Source organism: Heptranchias perlo, chromosome 10 (assembly GCF_035084215.1).
Source record: "Heptranchias perlo isolate sHepPer1 chromosome 10, sHepPer1.hap1, whole genome shotgun sequence".
In the NCBI taxonomy this organism is placed as follows: Eukaryota; Metazoa; Chordata; class Chondrichthyes; order Hexanchiformes; family Hexanchidae; genus Heptranchias; species Heptranchias perlo.
Genome location: NC_090334.1, coordinates 29,329,616 through 29,348,248, shown reverse-complemented (window position 1 = coordinate 29,348,248; position 18,633 = coordinate 29,329,616). Strand labels below are relative to the sequence as shown.

Sequence of the window (18,633 nt, the reverse complement as noted above, 5' to 3'; positions counted from 1 at the left end):
TTATGCACCAACCATGTACTTACTGGAAAAGCTCTGAAATACTGGAAGAATTCTGTTTAATAGATAATCTGTCAGGGTCCCCAGCCTGCCAATAAAGAATACATATTAAATATTCTTCACTAATATTAGTAACATCACATTAATACAGCCACATTAATAGACTGTCCGGTAATGGTGTAAGGTACATGTTGCAGAATACTCCAAAGGAGGTTTTGGGTCATATACTAAGTTTAGCACTCGACATTTTTCTGTGTTAAAGACACTATATAAGTTCAAGTTGTTGTTGTTTAGGTAGTGTTGGACTATAATAATTATGGGAATATTCTATTGCATAGAATTCAGGATTTTTCATTATTGCTTCCGAAGTATATTGAATGAATAACACTCGCATCAGGTCTATTGTTGGGGGTGAAGGGGAGTGGAGAAAGGTAAAGACTGCTTTGGGGGTGGAGGGTGGCTGATGGAGGAGACTGGGGCCAAGGCATAGGCTGAGATTCGAGTAAGCAACAAAAAAAATCTGATCATTGCTGAGTGGGTTTGGAGCCATTTTATTCACGGACAAGAGGGAATAGAATAGGAAAAGATCATGAGAAAAAAAAATTAAAATGCAAATGTGACAAAAAAAATTATTTTGTTTGTATTCGTTTATTGATTTGAATTCCTTACTACTAGTATTAGAATATAAGGAGCTAATAACTTAGGTTCACACATATTCAGCATAAAACCCAGACAGATTGCCTGGGTGGGAATTAGTGGGCTGTTGAATAAACATCAGTGAGTCTATGACAGGCTCCTGTTGGGGGAAAAAAAGGTGGTTTTAAGATGCTAATGTTGACAAAGTGTGGAGATGCCGGTGATGGACTGGGGTGGACAAATGTAAGGAATCTTACAACACCAGGTTATAGTCCAACAGTTTTATTTGAAAATCACAAGCTTTCGGAGGCTTTCTCCTTCGTCAGGTGAGTGTGGAATTCCTTGAAAGTTACCGCATATATAGTCAGAGAACAATGCCTGGTGATTACAGATAATCTTTCCAACTGCCCATTATCAAGGCAATCAAAGGAATTGAATAGTGTTCAGACAGAGAGACACTAGATACAAGACTACTGAATATACAAACGGCCAGAACCAAAGAGAGAGAGAGAGAGAAACATCTGAAAGGAAGAGAAAGAGAGAGAATGACCAGTTGTATTAAAAACAGCTAACTTTTTTTTCCTGCTGGTGGGGTTACGTGTAGCGTGACATGAACCCAAGATCCCGGTTGAGTCCGTCCTCATGGGTGCGGAACTTGGCTATCAATTTCTGCTCGACGATTTTGCGTTGTCGTGTGTCTCGAAGGCCACCTTGGAGAACGCTTACCCGAAGATCGGTGGCTGAATGTCCTTGACTGCTGAAGTGTTCCCCGACTGGTAGGGCAGGAGGGTTCCCTCCCAGTCAGGGAATACTTCAGCAATCAAGGACATTCAGCCACCAATCTTCGGGTGAGCGTTCTCCAGGGCGGCCTTCGAGACACACGACAACGCAAAATCGTCGAGCAGAAATTGATAGCCAAGTTCCGCACCCACGAGGACGGACTCAACCGGGATCTTGGGTTCATGTCACGCTACACGTAACCCCACCAGCGGGAAAAAAAAGTTATCTGTTTTTAATACAACTGGTCATTCTCTCTCTCTTCCTTTCGGATGTTTCTCTCTCTCTCTCTTTGGTTCTGGCCGTTTGTATATTCAGTAGTCTTGTATCTAATGTCTCTCTGTCTGAACACTATTCAATTCCTTTAATTGCCTTGATAATGGGCAGTTGGAAAGATTATCTGTAATCACCAGGCATTGTTCTCTGACTATATATGCGGTAACTTTCAAGGAATCCCACACTCACCCGACGAAGGAGAAAGCCTCCGAAAGCTTGTGATTTTCAAATAAAACTGTTGGACTATAACCTGGTGTTGTAAGATTCCTTACATGTTGACAAATGCAAAGGCATTGTGTTGTACCTGTTTTAATGTATATTTGATGGCGTTCCAACTATCTCAAATATTTCTAAATTGGTCGACAAATGTCCCATGTAATTGAGTATGAATGGCAGCCAATTAAAATAATTTAGTCTGTCCATGTCTTCACAGACAGCTACAAGTCTGGCAAAGATCAAGGAATCGGCCCTGTCTGGGGTAGTCATTCTTTTATGGGCAGCTGAGTTTGGGTGAACACAGGGCTTTGGGCCTGTCTATAGGCCAGTGCCATTGTTTTGTTGTAGTCTTTTTGATGGGTAGCTCTGTGGCCGGGGGTTCCAATTACAACCTGCATTTAACTTATCAGTCTACAGTCAGTCTCCAACCAGCAGACAGTCTATGATAGTTTGACTCTATGCCAGTTTAATCACGTAAGAAATCATCCATATTCTCAGGGATGTAGAGATGTTTAAAGATAGCTCAGGGGAACATTTTTATTTATATATACTGTGAGGGATAACCAAGTTTATAAATATACTGGCTTGCACTGCATACTGTTCTATGTTGAATAAATTGTCCGTTGGTTTATAGTCTAAGTCTGGATCTGATAAGTCCACCCACCGAAGATGAGGAGAATCACATAGCAGCACGTGATATAGTCCAGTAAGCCAGTGAACAGTAACAAGGGTTCTCTATTCGAACCCTGGGTTGTGCTTTTGTTTAACTTAGATATTGTGCAGGTGGAGGCACACTCCAAAATGTTGTGGACACAAGGTCTGCTGACAGAAGTGGTCAGTGATGCTGAACCAGAGTAGGATATCACCCAAAAATGTAACAGCAAAGTAGATGGGGAAATAGTAATAAAAAATGTAAAAACAGGACAGGGAGAATTTCAGATTCATTGTAGTAAGGAGACTGCCTTGTGTGTTTTTGTGGAAATAATTCACCACATTTGATTGGCCTATGGTGGACATGTGACCGATAATATGAAGAAGTTAGCATATACCAATCGGTAATTCTAGAAAACATCTACAATTATGCAGTCATACAATGTCAGACAAACACAAAACTTCTTCATAAATGTAATCTTCAACAAACCATCCGCATTTTTTATTTTCTTACAGCTCATATAGACTAATTGACAGGGAAAGGTTGTAAGTTGACGTTGCACTCCTTAAAGAGATCTGTCAAAGTCTGTGGTATGATTATTTGTTATGTTTCCAATCAATACATAGCCAATTCCTATTAAGTTCCATCTATCTATCCTATTAAAAATATTATGTCTGTGTTTTTGTAACATTATATGATTGTAAATTGCAGGGCCAGAATTTGCTACAAAAATAATGGCGTGTGAACGACGCAGGCCATTATTAATGTGCGGATCAACCAGCAACTTGTGGCAAGGAAAAGATAGCCTGTGAATTGCAAATCGCCACAAGTTGATGGAGGATTTGCGCCGCTCCACCATTGGCTTCGCGACAATGGCATCTCACCCTTAACCTCCCACTGACTTTAACGAAGTTGTTGCATTTGCACTTTAATTGCCCGTTAAACTCGCCATGGAAAGTTAGGTCTAGTAATTAATAGCGTAAGCACCCTTTTAACGACTTGATTAATTACTGCTAATCAACCTCTCCGGCCCAGAAAGTGAACAATTTAGACTGTGGAGTCTCATTCTTTCAGCTAGTGAATTGTTGTTGGAGATTTAAAAAATGTCAAATTTAAAAAAAAAACTTTCCTACTTTTCCTGTCTCTTTTTTTCTCTCTCTCAATCTAATCTTTCTTTCCCTCTCTTTTTTCTCTTTCTGCAGCTGATCTGACATAGAATTCACCTTCCTTCTCAGTCCTCCCACTGTTTATTTCTCAATCTGTAAATCTCATTGGTTAAGGAGGTACACAGTCGGATTCACGAAGGTCCCAGATGCCTTGTTGCCTTCACCGCACCTTTATCAGCCCACACTTCCAGCAGTTTACGGGGCAAAACATTTTTGAGCTGAAGGATGCAGGAAAAAGTCTAACCAACCAGCAAAATCCGGCCCATTATATGATTGTGAATTTCTAACACTGTTGATCAGTCCATGCTCACTGCTTGATATCATGAACTAATCAGAACCCAACACTGGTCTATGCTATCCCCATGACACCATTGAATGTTTTTCCCCCAACAATCCAATCTGTTTTTGCTTAGTGTGCTAATTCCCCGTTTCTCATCTCTCTCAATCCCTCAATTTGGGTCTGTTACTCTATCTGCCACTTCCTAAGCACCACCCGCCCCCAAGTGGTCCAGTTCTAGGTCTGCTCCCTACCACCGTGAATGCCTGACCTGAGCAGTCCAGCCACACTCTTTGTTTTCTTGCCCCACTCACTGGCATGCAGCCGACAACCTCTTACCCTCCCACATTCCACTTCCTGATGCTGGGACCACCAGAGATTAACTTTTTTTAGAACATTATAAAGATCAAAGCTTTCAATAGGAGTAATTATCTGATTTTTAATTAGATCATGAGTTGAAATAGCAAGTATTCAATTTAGTTAACTTTTAATGATCTTATTCAATCAAGGTATTTATTTGATATATATTTGGTGTATATATATATATATATATATATAACCATTATGAACTTTAAAAAATTTGTTTTGCAACCTGCTAGCCTGAAATATGCAAAGTAATATAGCATGTGGTAAATAGTGTTCCTCTACCTACGTTTTGTTGTGTCGGTGTGTCTGTAGGGTTGATTGGTTAAGCATTGACCATTGACATTCTTCAAAAGAAACATATTTAATTGACACAGCAGTCAAATGATGAAGGGTCCGATATTAGGAGGGAGGCGGGTTGGCAGCGGGGGGTCGACTGGGCACGTGGGTAACGCGCCCAGTGAAATCGGGGTGCTCCGCACGCAATCGCAGCTTGATTGACGGTACTTACCTTTGCTTCCGGGTTTCGTGCTGGAAAGCTGCGCAGCGGGCGGACTGCGCAGGCACATCATAGGCTGTCAACTGGAGGAGCCCTATTTAAAGGGGCAGTCCTCCACTGACTGATGCTGGAGAAAGGAACCAAAATTACAGCATGGAGCAGCCCAGGGGGAAGGCTGCTCCCAGGTTTAATGATGCCTCACTCCAGGTCTTATTGAATGGGGTGAGGAGGAGTGGGAGGACAGAGATCTTCTTCCCAGCGGGCGGGAGGAAGTGGCCTGCCTCTGCCACCAAGAAGGCCTGGCTCGAGGTGGCAGAGGAGGTCACCAACACCACCAACATATCGCGCACCTGCATACAGTGCAAGAGGTGCTTCAATCACCTAAGTAGGTCAGCCGAAGTGAGTACACTTACTCATTCCCCTACACTCCATCTGCCATATCACCACCCCCACCCCACATCTCCTTCTGCACTGCCAACACTACTCCATCACATCACTCCTCACACCCATTCAAAGCTCATCCTCGTCTTACACGCACTTACTCACCTTGCCAGTACTCATCCCACCACTACCACTCAACAGTACGGGAAACAGTCCCAGTTGACTTGAAAATCCCACCCCTCCTAAAATATCATGTCAATCAGGTCTGCAAACGACCTGAAGTACCTACTTAATTACTTTAAGTGGCATCCTGCCGGCTTTAATTGCTGGCGGGAGTCCCACATGCGGGGGCTGCGCGCGCATGTAAGTGCGTCACTGGGGAACCCGGAAGTGAGCGGGTTGGAGCCGGGCTCTGGACCCGCCCCGGGAATCCCCGATTTTCGGAGCCCCCCCCGCCACGAACCCGCCGGCTCCGGGGTCCGAAAATCGAGCCCGAAGTGAGGGAAGGGTACAGTTGGGGATATGCTAGTTTTATTAATGGCAACAGTCCAGAGATCCCAGGGTCACCACTCTTCCTAATCCTCCAGTACCATAAACCCTCCACTCCTTAGCTCAGCACCATAAACACCTCCACATACCACTCCCAGTCCTCCCACCCAGGCTGTCTACTTTGCCATTCCCAGTTGATAGGTGATAGGAAACTGACCTTTCTCCAGCCCCACTTCCACTTGGCCTTGCCCTCCACTCCAACCCTACTGTAGCTCTCATCTCCCTACCTGCTCCACTCTTCAGCCACTTACTCTGTTCCCTCCACAACTGCATTATTTCCCACCCATTCCTACAGACTATCTGAGAATGATATCATGGAAGATCTGCTAGTGTAGTTTCTTTCTTAAATCAAACTACTTTTAAACGCCATTTGACTAATGGGAGTAGATTTTCAACTTGCCACCCGAGTGTAAAACTGACATTCCACATTGGCTGCACGTTGTTGAAACTGCCTGGTTTTCATTTGAAATGAAAACTGGGCGGTAAATCCACAACGCCAACGTGACGGTGGGCAGCAAGTTGAAAATGTACCCTGTAAAGTGTTTCTCAGCTGAGCAGCATCATAAGCAAAACTTAATCACAACTGCCTAAATTAGTCTATTTTAGAATTTGAATTAAGTCTTTTTATAATCTGGAATTAAAAATTGGTACCAGTAAAAGTGACTATGAAACTGTCGGATTGTAATAAAAACCCAACTGGTTCACGAATGTCTTTGAGGAAAGGAAACCTGCCATTCTTACCCGGTCTGGTCTATCTATATGTGACCCCAGCCCACACTCAACTGTCCTCTGAAATGACCTAGAAAGCCACTCTGTTGTATCAAATCACTGTAATGCGACGATTCGAGAAAAGGCCCAGCACCACCTTCTCAACTAATGTTAGGCAATAAATACCAGCGACACCCACATCCTGGGAATTAATTTTTTTAAATACCGCATTCTCCTATAACATTTCAGAATCTACCTACATTCTGTTTAAAATAATTTTCAAACCTTTTCTAGCAATCCAGAGGAAAAAAGACACTCACCACTTTGTTGTAAGTATGTTGTGTTTTTTGTATTTCCTGTTGCAATGAATGTATTTTCTGTAGCAGGGAATTCTGGGAACCAATCTCATCGGTCAAGTGAGCTATGTTTCGAGCCAGTAGGAGTACATGAGCTTCCAGATGAGCAAACCTCCTCTGCACTGTACTGTAAACCAGCAAACACGTGAATAAGTGTACACAAAGCACTGACTAAACCTGCAATAAGTCATGCTGACAGTTTTCTATAAAATTTAAATGCTATGCTCTTATACTCAGAAAATGTGTTTCTTTTTCATTTTTTTAAAATAAAAAAGAGCTATTGCATTATTGATTTAAGGAACAGACAACAAGATTTAACAGGTAAATGCGTACAGTGTAAGGATATAACCATATTGGAAAATAATGGCATAATAATTAAACACATCAGTCTAGGGAGTGATGAAATGAATGCTTCAGGAGTTCCAAATTCGAATGCTGGGAGATTTAAGATTAAAATTGGAGACCTGTTAATCTGAGCTAAGGCATCTGAGCTTTTAGGAAAGGTTGAAGCCACTGAAAAGAGAAAGCCTGAGGGAAATATTATTCAAGATCCTTAAAGAATCTACTTTATGTAGAGGGTGGAATAGACTGCCCACGGAGGCAGATAACGAGGAAAAATTTAAGGATGAATTGAGGGGTATTAATTTTTAGGACCAGGCAGATGGGCTGCAGAGTCTTTTCTGATGCTATACTTTCCTATGTTCCTATGCCGGGGGAAAGATTTCCACTCTGTTCCTTATGAACTGGTTTATGATTTTGCTCAATCCAGTCCACAGAGGAAATCTTCACTCTTGATTATTAAAGAAGCACATCAACTGCACGTGACAAACCTTTATAGTGGTGTTTGTACACATTTGATATGAATGCAATTCAGTAGCATAATTCATAATACCGAGCACGCAATGCATACATTTTTTAGGTATGCAAAAATTGAGCATGCCGCCAAGAAGATTAATGGAACTGATGACAAAAGCAGAGTGAGGTTGTGGAGACCCTGCATTGTGCAATTAACAGTGTATTCCCTTCCATTAAATACACCATGAAGTAGGAGAAAGATGTCCTACTCCCTGCCTCGATGCCTTGACAAGGTAACAAGTTGATGGAATCCTGTACACTTCAGTCAACGTTAAACCAAGAAACTGGGACCTGGGCTGTGCCTCATCATCTATTGAGGCATAAGTAGGTAATAGTGTAGACTATTGTGCCATAAGGCCAAACTATCATACTACAGTTTGAAAGTTTTTGTCAGAGGTACACCAGTAAGTGTACCATTATTTGACTTATTCCAAGTTTCATAGCTTAATTACAATTTGTTCTGGAAAGTTTTTATTTTTTTTTTGGAATGTGTTTCTTTTTAAATTATTGGTTTAGAAAAATGATTTATTACAAACACAATATTACTTCTATCTAATCAGTTAGGGAATCAAATAAGCAAAAACACATGACTATATAAGTAACATAATGGCTCCCAAATGTACTATACTTCATGACGGAATTATTTCAGTTAAAATGTTACCATCTAAAAATGAATATTACTTTGAATAAAATTATTGTTCTGTTCCCTTTTGGTTGAAGCTAACTATTGTTTATTGCTATTTGTATTGCTTTTTTCAGTCAAAAAATGTTTTAACATATTAGTGCCATAAATCTATGTAGTTCTTTTTGTTGCCCTTGAATCTGTGTCGGATATGAAGCTATATTTAGCAGTCTGTGACAATTACAATATTCATACCCAAAATAAAAAAGAAATTGCATTTATAAATTACCTTCCATGTCCCCAAGAGCTTGACAACTGATGAAGTACTTTTGAGGTGTAGTCACCTGTGTACTATATGCGAACGTGGTGGCCAATTGATGCACAGCAAATTGCCACAAACAACAATGAGATAAATGACCAGATAATCTGTTTTTAGTAGTAATGTTTGAAGGATAAATGTTGGCCTGGATACTGAGGGTGCCTTCGAAGAGTGCTGTGTGGGATTTTTTACGTTCAACTGAGCAAACAGATGGGGCCTCAGCGTAATGTCTCAGCCAAAAGACGAGGCCCTGCTAGTCTTCTCATGTGGATGCAAAAGATCCCATAGCACTAGACAGACTTCTCATTGTGCACAAGTTTCCACAAACTGCAATCTGGCTGCCACATTTCCCCACATTACAACAGTGACTACGCTTCAAAAGTAACTCATTAGCTCTGAGAAGCTTTGAGACACTTTGTGGTCATGAAAGGCACGTTATAAATGCAAGCGCTCTCTCCGTCTATGAGTCCCTGTCTTTCTCTCCCTCTTTCTGTCTCTGATAGTGCAGCACTCCCTCAGTACAGCCATGAAGTATCATCCCAGATTCTGTGCTTAAATCTCTGGAGTGGGGAATCGTAGAAAGTTACGCCACAAAAGGAGGCCATTCGGCTAATCATGTCCGTGCCGGCCGATAAAGAGGTATCCAGCCTAATCCCACTTTCCAGCTCTTGGTCCGTAGCCCTGTAGGTTGCAGCACTTCAAGTGCACATCCAAGTACTTTTTAAATGAGTTGAGGGTTTCTGCCTCTACCATCCCCTTTCAGGCAGTGAGTTCCAGATCCCTACCACCCTCTGGATGAAAAAAATTCTCCTCAGCTCCCCTCTAAGCCTTCTACCAATTACTTTAGATCTACGCTCCCTGGTCACTGACCCCTCTGCTAAGGGAAATAGGTCCTACCTATCCACTCTATCAAGGCCCCTCATCATTTTATACACCTCAATTAAATCACCCCACCGCCTCCTCTGTTCCAATGAAAACAACCCCATCCTATCCAACCTATCCTCATAGCTAAAATTCTCCAGTCCTGGCAACATCCTCGTAAATCTCCTCTGTATCCTCCCTGGTGCAATCACATTTTTCCTGTAATGTGGTGACCAGAACTGTGCGCAGTACTCACGCTGTGGCCTAATTAGTGTTTTATACAGTTCTAGCATAAGCTCCCTGCTCTTATCTTCTAGGCCTTGGCTAATAAAAGAAAGTATCCCATATGCTTTTTTAACCACCTTATCTAGCTGTCCTGCTACCTTCAGAGATCTGTGGACATGCACTCCAAGGTCCCTCACTTCCTCTACACCTCTCAGTATCCACCCATTTATTATGTATTCCCTTGCCTTGTTTGCCCTCCCCAAATGCATTACCTCACACTTCTCCGGATTGAATTCCATTTGCCACTTTTCCGCCTACCTGACCAGTCCATTGATATCTTCTTGTAGTCTTCAGCTTTCCTCCTCACTATCAACCACAAGGCCAATTTTTATATCATCTGCGAACTTCTTAATCGTGCCCCTTACATTTAGGTCTAAATCATTAATATAGACACAAAAAGCAAGGGACCTAGTACTGAGCCCTGAGGAACCCCACTGGAAACAACCTTCCAGTCACAAAAACACCTGTTGATCATTACCCTTTGCTTCCTGCCACTGAGCCAATTTTGGATCCAACTTTCCATTTTCCCTTGGATCCCAAGGGCTTTTACCTTTCTGACCAGTCTGCCATGTGAGACCTTGTCAAAAGCCTTGCTAAAATCCATGTAGACAACATCAAATGTGCTACCCTCATCGACCCTCCTTGTTACCTCCTCAAAAAATTCAATCAAGTTAGTCAGACATGACCTTGCCTTAACAAATCCATGCTGACTGTCCTTGATTAATCCGTGCCTTTCGAAATGATGATTTATACCGTCCCTCAGAATTGTTTCCAATAATTTGCCCACCACCAAGGTTAGGCTGACTGGCCTGTAATTACTCGGACCATCATTTTCTCCCTTTTTAAACAACGGTACAACATTAGCAGTCCTCCAATCCTCCAGCAGCACGGCTGTAGCCAGAGAATATTGGAAAATGATGGTCAGAGCCTCCGCTATTTCCTCCCTTGTTTCTCTTAACAGCCTGGGATACATGTCATCCGGACCTGGCGATTTATCTACTTTCAAAAATGCTGATCCCTTTAATATTTCCTCCTTCCCTATGTTTATCTCATCCAATATTTCACACTCCTCATCCTTAACTACAATGTCTGCATTGTCCCCCTCTTTTGTGCAGACAGACGCAAAGTATTCATTAAGAACCATGCCCATATCTACCGCCTCCACATATAGGTTACCTTTTTGGTTTCTAATAGGCCCTAGTCTTTCCTTAATTATGGAATAGTCTAATATAATGTGCTATGGTTATTGCAGTCAAGAATACAAAAATATGGCAACAACATTAAACCTGAAAAATTAGCATTATGGGTGAGCATTTAGATTTTTAAAGTTTGGGAATAAAAACTTTTCATAATTCCTGCACTTCTTCACTGCATTGTTAGTATTTCCTGTAAATTTCTTGACATAAACTGACATTATTGATGGGGATGTTACCATCACTGTCAATCATTTTAATTTGTTATGTTGACAGGAAATAATTAAAGGATGGTTTATATTATCGTCATGTCACACTGAAATGACAATTTTCAGAAATATGTTACTTTCTTCAGTACATCCTTTCAACTGTCTCCTTGGATAAATACCAAATATCCTTCTGCCGCTGTAACGTAAGCTGTGCTAATAATTTGCCATTTTTCACAGCACTTTGCCCTTTCTGCGTGCGCATTAACTTTCGATGTGCTGGCAGAGTCCTGCTATCCCTTGAAAGAAGTGTGACAAGTTCCTGGTAATCTGCTTCCAGGGACTGCAGATGTTGTCTGATATCTTCCATTTGTGATAATGTTGTGGTTCCCATGGATACAGAGTCACCGCATGATGGTTGAATCAGTGAGCTCAGATGAGGAGAATCTGATTCTTCTTCACCTTTATTTAAGCAAAAATAACACTGCAGTAAAGTGAAGCAGCAATGCCTTGATACATACGGTAGGCTACATTTCTCTGTACTCCCCCCTCACAAAACAACCAGCTTTTATTTCTATTTATTTTTCCTATTAAGCCAGGTTGCAATGTGCACCTGGTCATCTGAACATTGACGGCATGTTATGCTTTGGCTTATGCTTAACCCTCATGCAGGTTAGATAAGGAAATTGATCTTAGTTGATCTTTTACATTGCTGTCTTTTCCTCATGCCCATTCCAAAAGTGTAGTATAAGCATGCTGGTGCAGGCCCAACCTTGACTTTAGTGATCTTAGTGACTCCAAGAGCTATTGTTGCATTGAGTTTTTGTGGGGTATTTTATTTCATTTTTCCCCCCCATAGATTTAGGTGACGTCTTGTGTTGCTGTTCTTTTTCAAACAGTAGAAAATATAGTAGCTGTAAGGGAGGCTGGGAAATCTAACTCCATGCAATTAGTTTGTTCCTGAGTACAATACAATCCTTTTATCTTGCATCTGTAAGGGACCAAACAAAATCCATGAGTTGAAAGTTGTCAGAGGATAAAGGACGTCCACCTACAGAAAGATTCAAAAAAATGGTAGCATCTCAAACTTATGATTAATATGGAGTTGTCGGTTAGCTGATTATGTCTTAAAAAAATGCATTGTATTTCCTTTATGTACTGTCAAAATCTATATGCAGCCCAAAAGAGTACGGAAATATTGCAATTATAATGTTAAAAACAAAGTACTTGTCTGTTCCATAGCAGCTTATTACTACAATTAATTTATACTGAGAAGACACTCCCATCTGGACCACACACAGCACATTGCTTCTGAATTTCCCAGAAGGGACTGCCCAGTCTAAGGACAAAAGAGTTAGCTCTTTGCTGTACAAATGTTTATCAACGTGTTCTTGTGCACACAGGAATCCAATGGGATCTGGTAGTGCAGAATAAGTTACTCTTCAAAAACTGGGGGTTCAAACATGTTACTGGAGCAGACCAAAAAGGAACTCTACTTTTTGTCTGGCTACGCTTTAACTGACCATGGAGTACTTCAAGCTGTCACTTGAAGGGTGCCCAAAGTAAAAAAGATATATATCAGCGGTACCAGTGTTATGTCCAATTTTACTTTAAGAACATTTCAGCACCACTCTGAACGTCCCATCACCATCTCCTTTTATTGTCTTTCAAATATCAATGTTTTCTGATAACATTCTGACTGTTGTAGCACGAAAAGAATTAAAAACCAGTAATCTCATCAAGGGGTTCATTTGACATTACAAATTACAAGAGTGAAGTTCAAATGGCTCATGCTCACCATCTGAACCTAGAGATTGAATTACAACCGTAAATTCACTTATTCGTATGATTTATGTCTATAATTTAAAATTGTTTTTCTTACCACTGCAGCTGCTTGCTGTTTGATAGTTAGGTTTTTTAGTGTTGTTTGAAGGTAAAACTAGTGCTGTGGGAAATAGAACAAAAAAAAATTAACAATTTTAAGATATATGCAGAATCTGCAGCATTTTTTTGGTTGACTGGTGAAAAAGTTACTGCTCAGTATATATTAGATTCCCTTTAATTATTGGTATCAGTTGTCATTATTTTGGTGTTTACCAATACATTTCTTAATATTCAATAACATACTTAATAGGGCCTATTTTCCGAATAAAAAGTTCACCCCCAATATATTATCCTATTAGAAACGTTGAAGGTTCTGCATTTGCATGTGCTTTGGTGCACAGTCATACAACTTAAACACTTCATCCACAGCTAGGAATGCTTTCTAATTATAAATGCAGATGTAATCAAGTTTGCATGTTAAAAAGGACACGTTGTTAAAATTACTTACCATTCTCATGCAGGTTAGATAAGGAAATTGATCTTAGTTGATCTTTTACATTGCTGTCTTCAATACTGTTGCCACCTAGTCTTCTAACAAGTTTATCAGTAACTGAATTTGTTGATTCTATGTGGTTAAGAGATTTACTCTTTAGTATTGTGTTCAGTTCAAAAACAAAAGAAGGATCTGATTGGCTTGGTTCTTTCTCTGAACAATCAATACCATCAGTGGACCATGACTGGGTAGGAGCTTGTCTGTTTTGTTGACTGGAGGGCTGGTTTATTAAAAGGGCTTTCACAGGAAAAAACGGAAGTGGAAGAGACTTGATTTTTGAATTTTCTTGAACTAACGTTTCATTCAAAGCCATTTTCTCAGAACATGTCCTTACTTCAGTCTCTCGGTCATGGATAACTTCTAAACTTTGTGCTGTTTGATTGGCAGACTGATGAAGAGACTTATTTCTATCCTGGAAAACAGAGGAAGATTTTGAACCATGATAGGATGTAGGCTGAAGTGGCAGACCAGCCCTAGAGTAGTCTTTAGTGTTGGACTGTGGGCAAATCTCAGAGTCAGCCTGCCAACAGACTGCAATTGGCTTGTTTTCTATTGATGAGCTTGTCGGTTTTGCAGTTGCACAATCTTGATTTGCATGAAACGATAAACAACGCTGATTTGTAGAGTTTTCTTGGTTTGTTCTGCTGATAATATATCCATGCTTCGGCTGTGGTGCTAAATGAAAAAGAAAATAGAAAATATTCATTACAATTTTTTAAATATACAGACTTAATGATCGCTAAAGTATGGGATTAACAGGTGGTGTGTGGATGGGGGAGGGGGCGCGGGGGTACATGATAGAATAATCATACATGGTCTCTGGATGGAGCAAGCTTGTTGGGCCGAGTGGCCTTTACTCATTCTTAATACTCTTATTAACTTCTTAGCACATTGATTTTTTTTAATGAGATGGTTCTGTTATTTTAGCTAATCCACTGTAAGCATCTGCCAATTTGGCTGATATATATCTAAAGGACAATGTTCACCGATGCAATTATGCTTCGACTCAGTAGATTAGAATTTTGAAGTCTCACCTTCTAAATGAAACTTGACATTCTAGTCTGTGCATCTAGCATCTTAAAAGAGCCTTATGCCTTAAGTTTACACTGTTGGTGACAGAGTATTTCAATCTTAGAAATTATCCGTTTGGTTTAAGGGTAACACTCTTGCCTCTGAGTTTTACGGTTGTGGGTTCAGAGCCCACTCTAGGCTGGTACTTTATTGTAATTCTGAGGAAGTGCTACATAGTTGGAGGTATCATATTTCAAAAGAGAAGTTAAACCAAGGCCCCATCTGCCTGTTGAGGTGGATGAAAAAGATCTCATGACATTTTTGAAGGGCAGGGAGTTCTTGTGGTGTCCTGGCCAACATTCATCCCTCAACCAACGCCACCAAAAACAGATTAACTGGTCATTCATCTCATTTCTGTTTGAGACTTTGTTGTTCACAAATTGGCTGCTACACTTGCCTACAAAATAATGATCATACTTCAAAAAATAATTCATTAGCTTTGAAGCACTTTGTAATGTCAAAGGGGCAATATAAATGCAAGTTCTTTTGTTCTATTGCAAATAATCTGCCAAACTGCCCAAATAAAGATTTTTTTTTATTGACATTTTACATCAGAGGGCATCTCCTGTGCCACATTTATAATGGAAATTGCCTATGTAAACTTGTCACACTGTAATTACACCCGCCACCAATAGAGGTGCAATAGCAACTCAGTTTTACATCTCTCAGCTTCTCAGACTGTACAGGAGAGAAGCTCCTATCCTCCAACCAACTCTACATCTCTGATTTCCAAATTGTTTGATCTGATATTTACTGTTAAACAAAGAATGATATAAAAATAAGGACAGAATGCATGACTTCAAAATGGGACTGAATTACATCTGTGCACCCTGATGCAATTATCTGCTGCCTTCTAACTGCACTTCATGTAAAGACTGCACTTGGTCGTGGCTCCCCATGTGCCATGCAGTGGGAGATCGACTAGCTTATATAATTAAAAAGCAGCACTTTGAATTCAGGTAAAATAATACAACTGTGCAGTGTGTTGCTACTCCTCTGCATCCAAAAACCCATTTCTCAGGCAGTGGACTGTAAAATGACAAGAGTTCACTATTCTGTTTGTTACTTTACCTGGTTTGGAATTGGGACCAGCTGGGTAGAAGAATTGACTCCTTACTAATACTCTTTAATATATATATATATATTAAATAGTATGTCTATGCAGAGACGAGTTTTTATGAATTATTTAATTTTTTGCCAATGTTCTTCCTTTCTCCTCTTCCGAACCTGTGAGTCTCACTGGAATACCGTCTTGTGGGCCTCTGGTAGTTTAATCTAGTGACAATTCTTCATATGTGAGCCTAGACATTGAGTATTGGCAAGCTATTTGACTGTGGAGGACATCACAGACAGTTCAGCATCCACATACACGCGCTTTCTAGCAAGAAAGTGATGAGGTGTGAGAACTCTAGCTTATTTTCCTTCCACGGCTCAGGCACACTGAAGTCAATTGTAACCCCACCTGGCTGAGATAAGCTAACTGAAGAATTGAACCTGGCTTCTTCCTCCACTGTCTCTCATTTGTCACACTGCTTGTCCAATGAGTAAAAATTTCCTCCAACTAAATATTGGGAAGACCAAAGCCATTGTCTTTGGTCCCCACCACAAATTCCATTCCCTTGCCATCGACTCCATCCCTCTCCCTGGCCACTGTCTGAGGCTGAACGAGATCATTCACAACTTTGGCATCCTATTTGACCCTGAGATGAGCTTCCAACCACATATCTGCTCCAACACCAAGACCGCCAACTTCTACCTCTGTAACATCACCCGTCTCCACCCCTGCCTCAGCTCATCTGCTGCTGAAACCCTCATCCATGCCTTTGTTACTTCTAGACTTGACTATTCCAATGTTCTCCTGGTTGGCCTCCCATCTTCCACCCTCCATAAACTTGAGCTCATCCAAAACTCTGCTGCTCGTATCCTGACTCGCACCTAGTCCCATTTACCCATCACTTCTGTGCTCGCTGACCTACATTGGCTCCCGGTCCTCGATTTTAAAGTTCTCATCCTTGTTTTCAAATCCCTCCATGGCCTCGCCCCTCCCTGTCTCTGTAACCTCCTACAACCCTCCAGTCTCTGTGCTTCTCCAATTCTTACCTCTTGTGCATCCCTGATTTTAAATCACTCCACCATTGACGGCCATGCCTTCAGCTGCCTAGGACCTAAGCTATGGAATCCCCTCCGCCTCTTTAGCTCTCTCTTCTCCTTTAAGACGCTCCTTAAAACCTATGTCTTTGACCAAGCTTTTGGTCACCTGTCCTAATATCTCCTTATGTGGCTCGGTGTCAAATTTTGTTTGATAACGCTCCTGTGAAGCTCCTTTGGATGTTTTACAACATTAAAGGCGCTGTGTAAATACAGGTTGTTGCTTGTATGGCTGAGTTATGCACTGACTTTAGCAACTGAGTCATTAAGGGAGCGACGGAGTTGTTATTAGACAAACTTCTCCACAGTCTCAATACATACAGTTCAGAACACATGGAGAATATCCTGGATGTTACTGACATTTATAATTTTTTAATAATAGGGTGGAGGTCCCTTTCTAAAAAAAAAATTACCTTATCGGCTTTAATCAGGTCATCTTATAAATTTGCCATGGTTGTTTTAAAATGTTATCATAAACAGACATAAAGGGCCGGATTTTGATGTAAAAATAACAATGAGGCTAACGGCACTCACCATTATTTATGTGCAAATCGGAAAGCAACTTCCGCGACCACACATGTTAAACATGGAAATCTGGAAGTTGCTGGCCGAAATGCAATGCTCCTCCAAAAGCTGTGTGAAAACGACATCTTGCTGCCTGGCTTCCCTATTGAACGGCATGAAGTTCCTGTACTGACGTCACAGACACGGACTAAACTCACCAAAAAAAGTTAAGTCAAGTCATTTCAAGTCTAAGTGCCGTTTTAATGGCGTGGTACTTATTTCTTCAGATTTTAATTATTGTTGGACATTTTTTTTTAATTTTAATTTTTTTTACTCTCTGTCTCTTTTATCGCTGTCTCTCAATTCAATCTTTCTTTCTCTCTCTTTATTTCGCTTTCTGTACCTGATTTGACATGGAATTCACTATTCCAACTTATAATTCCAGGCTCTGATGTTGCGCTGTTATTAACGATTCTTTAATCTGATTGGTTAAGGAGACACACAGTTGCTCGTCCTGTTCACACAGGTCCCAGATGCCCTGTAAAGGGCTCTGTGCTGAATGGTTGTCCCGTTGACAGGAACTTGCCGTGCAAAAGCTCATAGACTTGCATTTGCCCAAAGACTTTCTAACGAACGGCTGCCACTCACAGCAGTATCGGGCCCATTCAATTTTCCATGAAAAGCATAACACGTATATAGTCATAACAGGCTTAATAAATGTAAGGTAACGACAGATATTATATATATTGCCATGATAGACTAACAAATGTATAATAACAAGACAAACATTAAACACATTGTTATAGCATGTTGAGTAAATGCATAAGACAACAGACGTGTTACCAAAGCAGGTTTTTTTCTCCGTTCTCCGTAATAGGCTTAATTAGTTTGCAACAGCAGGCAGCATTCTTATAAGATCCCACTGTATCTCTTATAATAGTGCTAATCCCCTTAGTTCAATGCCTGACACCAGAACACAGGTTTTCATGCAGAGGTGACATCAAAAAAAAACATGTCTCTAATGAAATTGGATGGTGTCATAAATAGTCACATGGGCAATGCATTTAAAAGGTAAGTGGGCATATAGGGAGGCAAAAGTTCATTGTGCCTTTGGAAAGGATCAAAAATGCAGTTGGACCCTGACAGGCTGATTTGGGGGAGGGGAGGGGGGGGGGGAAGGTGGGGAGGAAGGGCAAGGCAAAAATGAAGTCAAAGGAATCCCGATGTGGAAACACGAAATGGAGTTTGCATGATGCTGCACTCGACACCCTGTTCCATGGCTAGCAAAATGGAGGTGCGGCTGCATGAGGTGGATGCAAGGAAGATTGCACTTTTTGCT

At 40.9% G+C, this 18,633-nt stretch overlaps 1 protein-coding gene across 1 annotated transcript in view; it reads right to left on the bottom strand.

Annotated features, from left to right (window-relative positions):
- Positions 1-18,633, bottom strand: part of LOC137326775 (uncharacterized) — a 113,115-nt gene that overhangs the window by 26,092 nt on the left and 68,390 nt on the right. The window contains exons 11-15 of the mRNA XM_067992170.1: positions 13,527-14,246; positions 13,077-13,139; positions 11,377-11,656; positions 6,818-6,980; positions 24-85 (exon numbers count right to left, since the gene is read on the bottom strand). Coding sequence (XP_067848271.1) covers positions 24-85; positions 6,818-6,980; positions 11,377-11,656; positions 13,077-13,139; positions 13,527-14,246 — 1,288 coding nt within the window. The remainder of the gene's footprint in view (positions 1-23; positions 86-6,817; positions 6,981-11,376; positions 11,657-13,076; positions 13,140-13,526; positions 14,247-18,633) is intronic.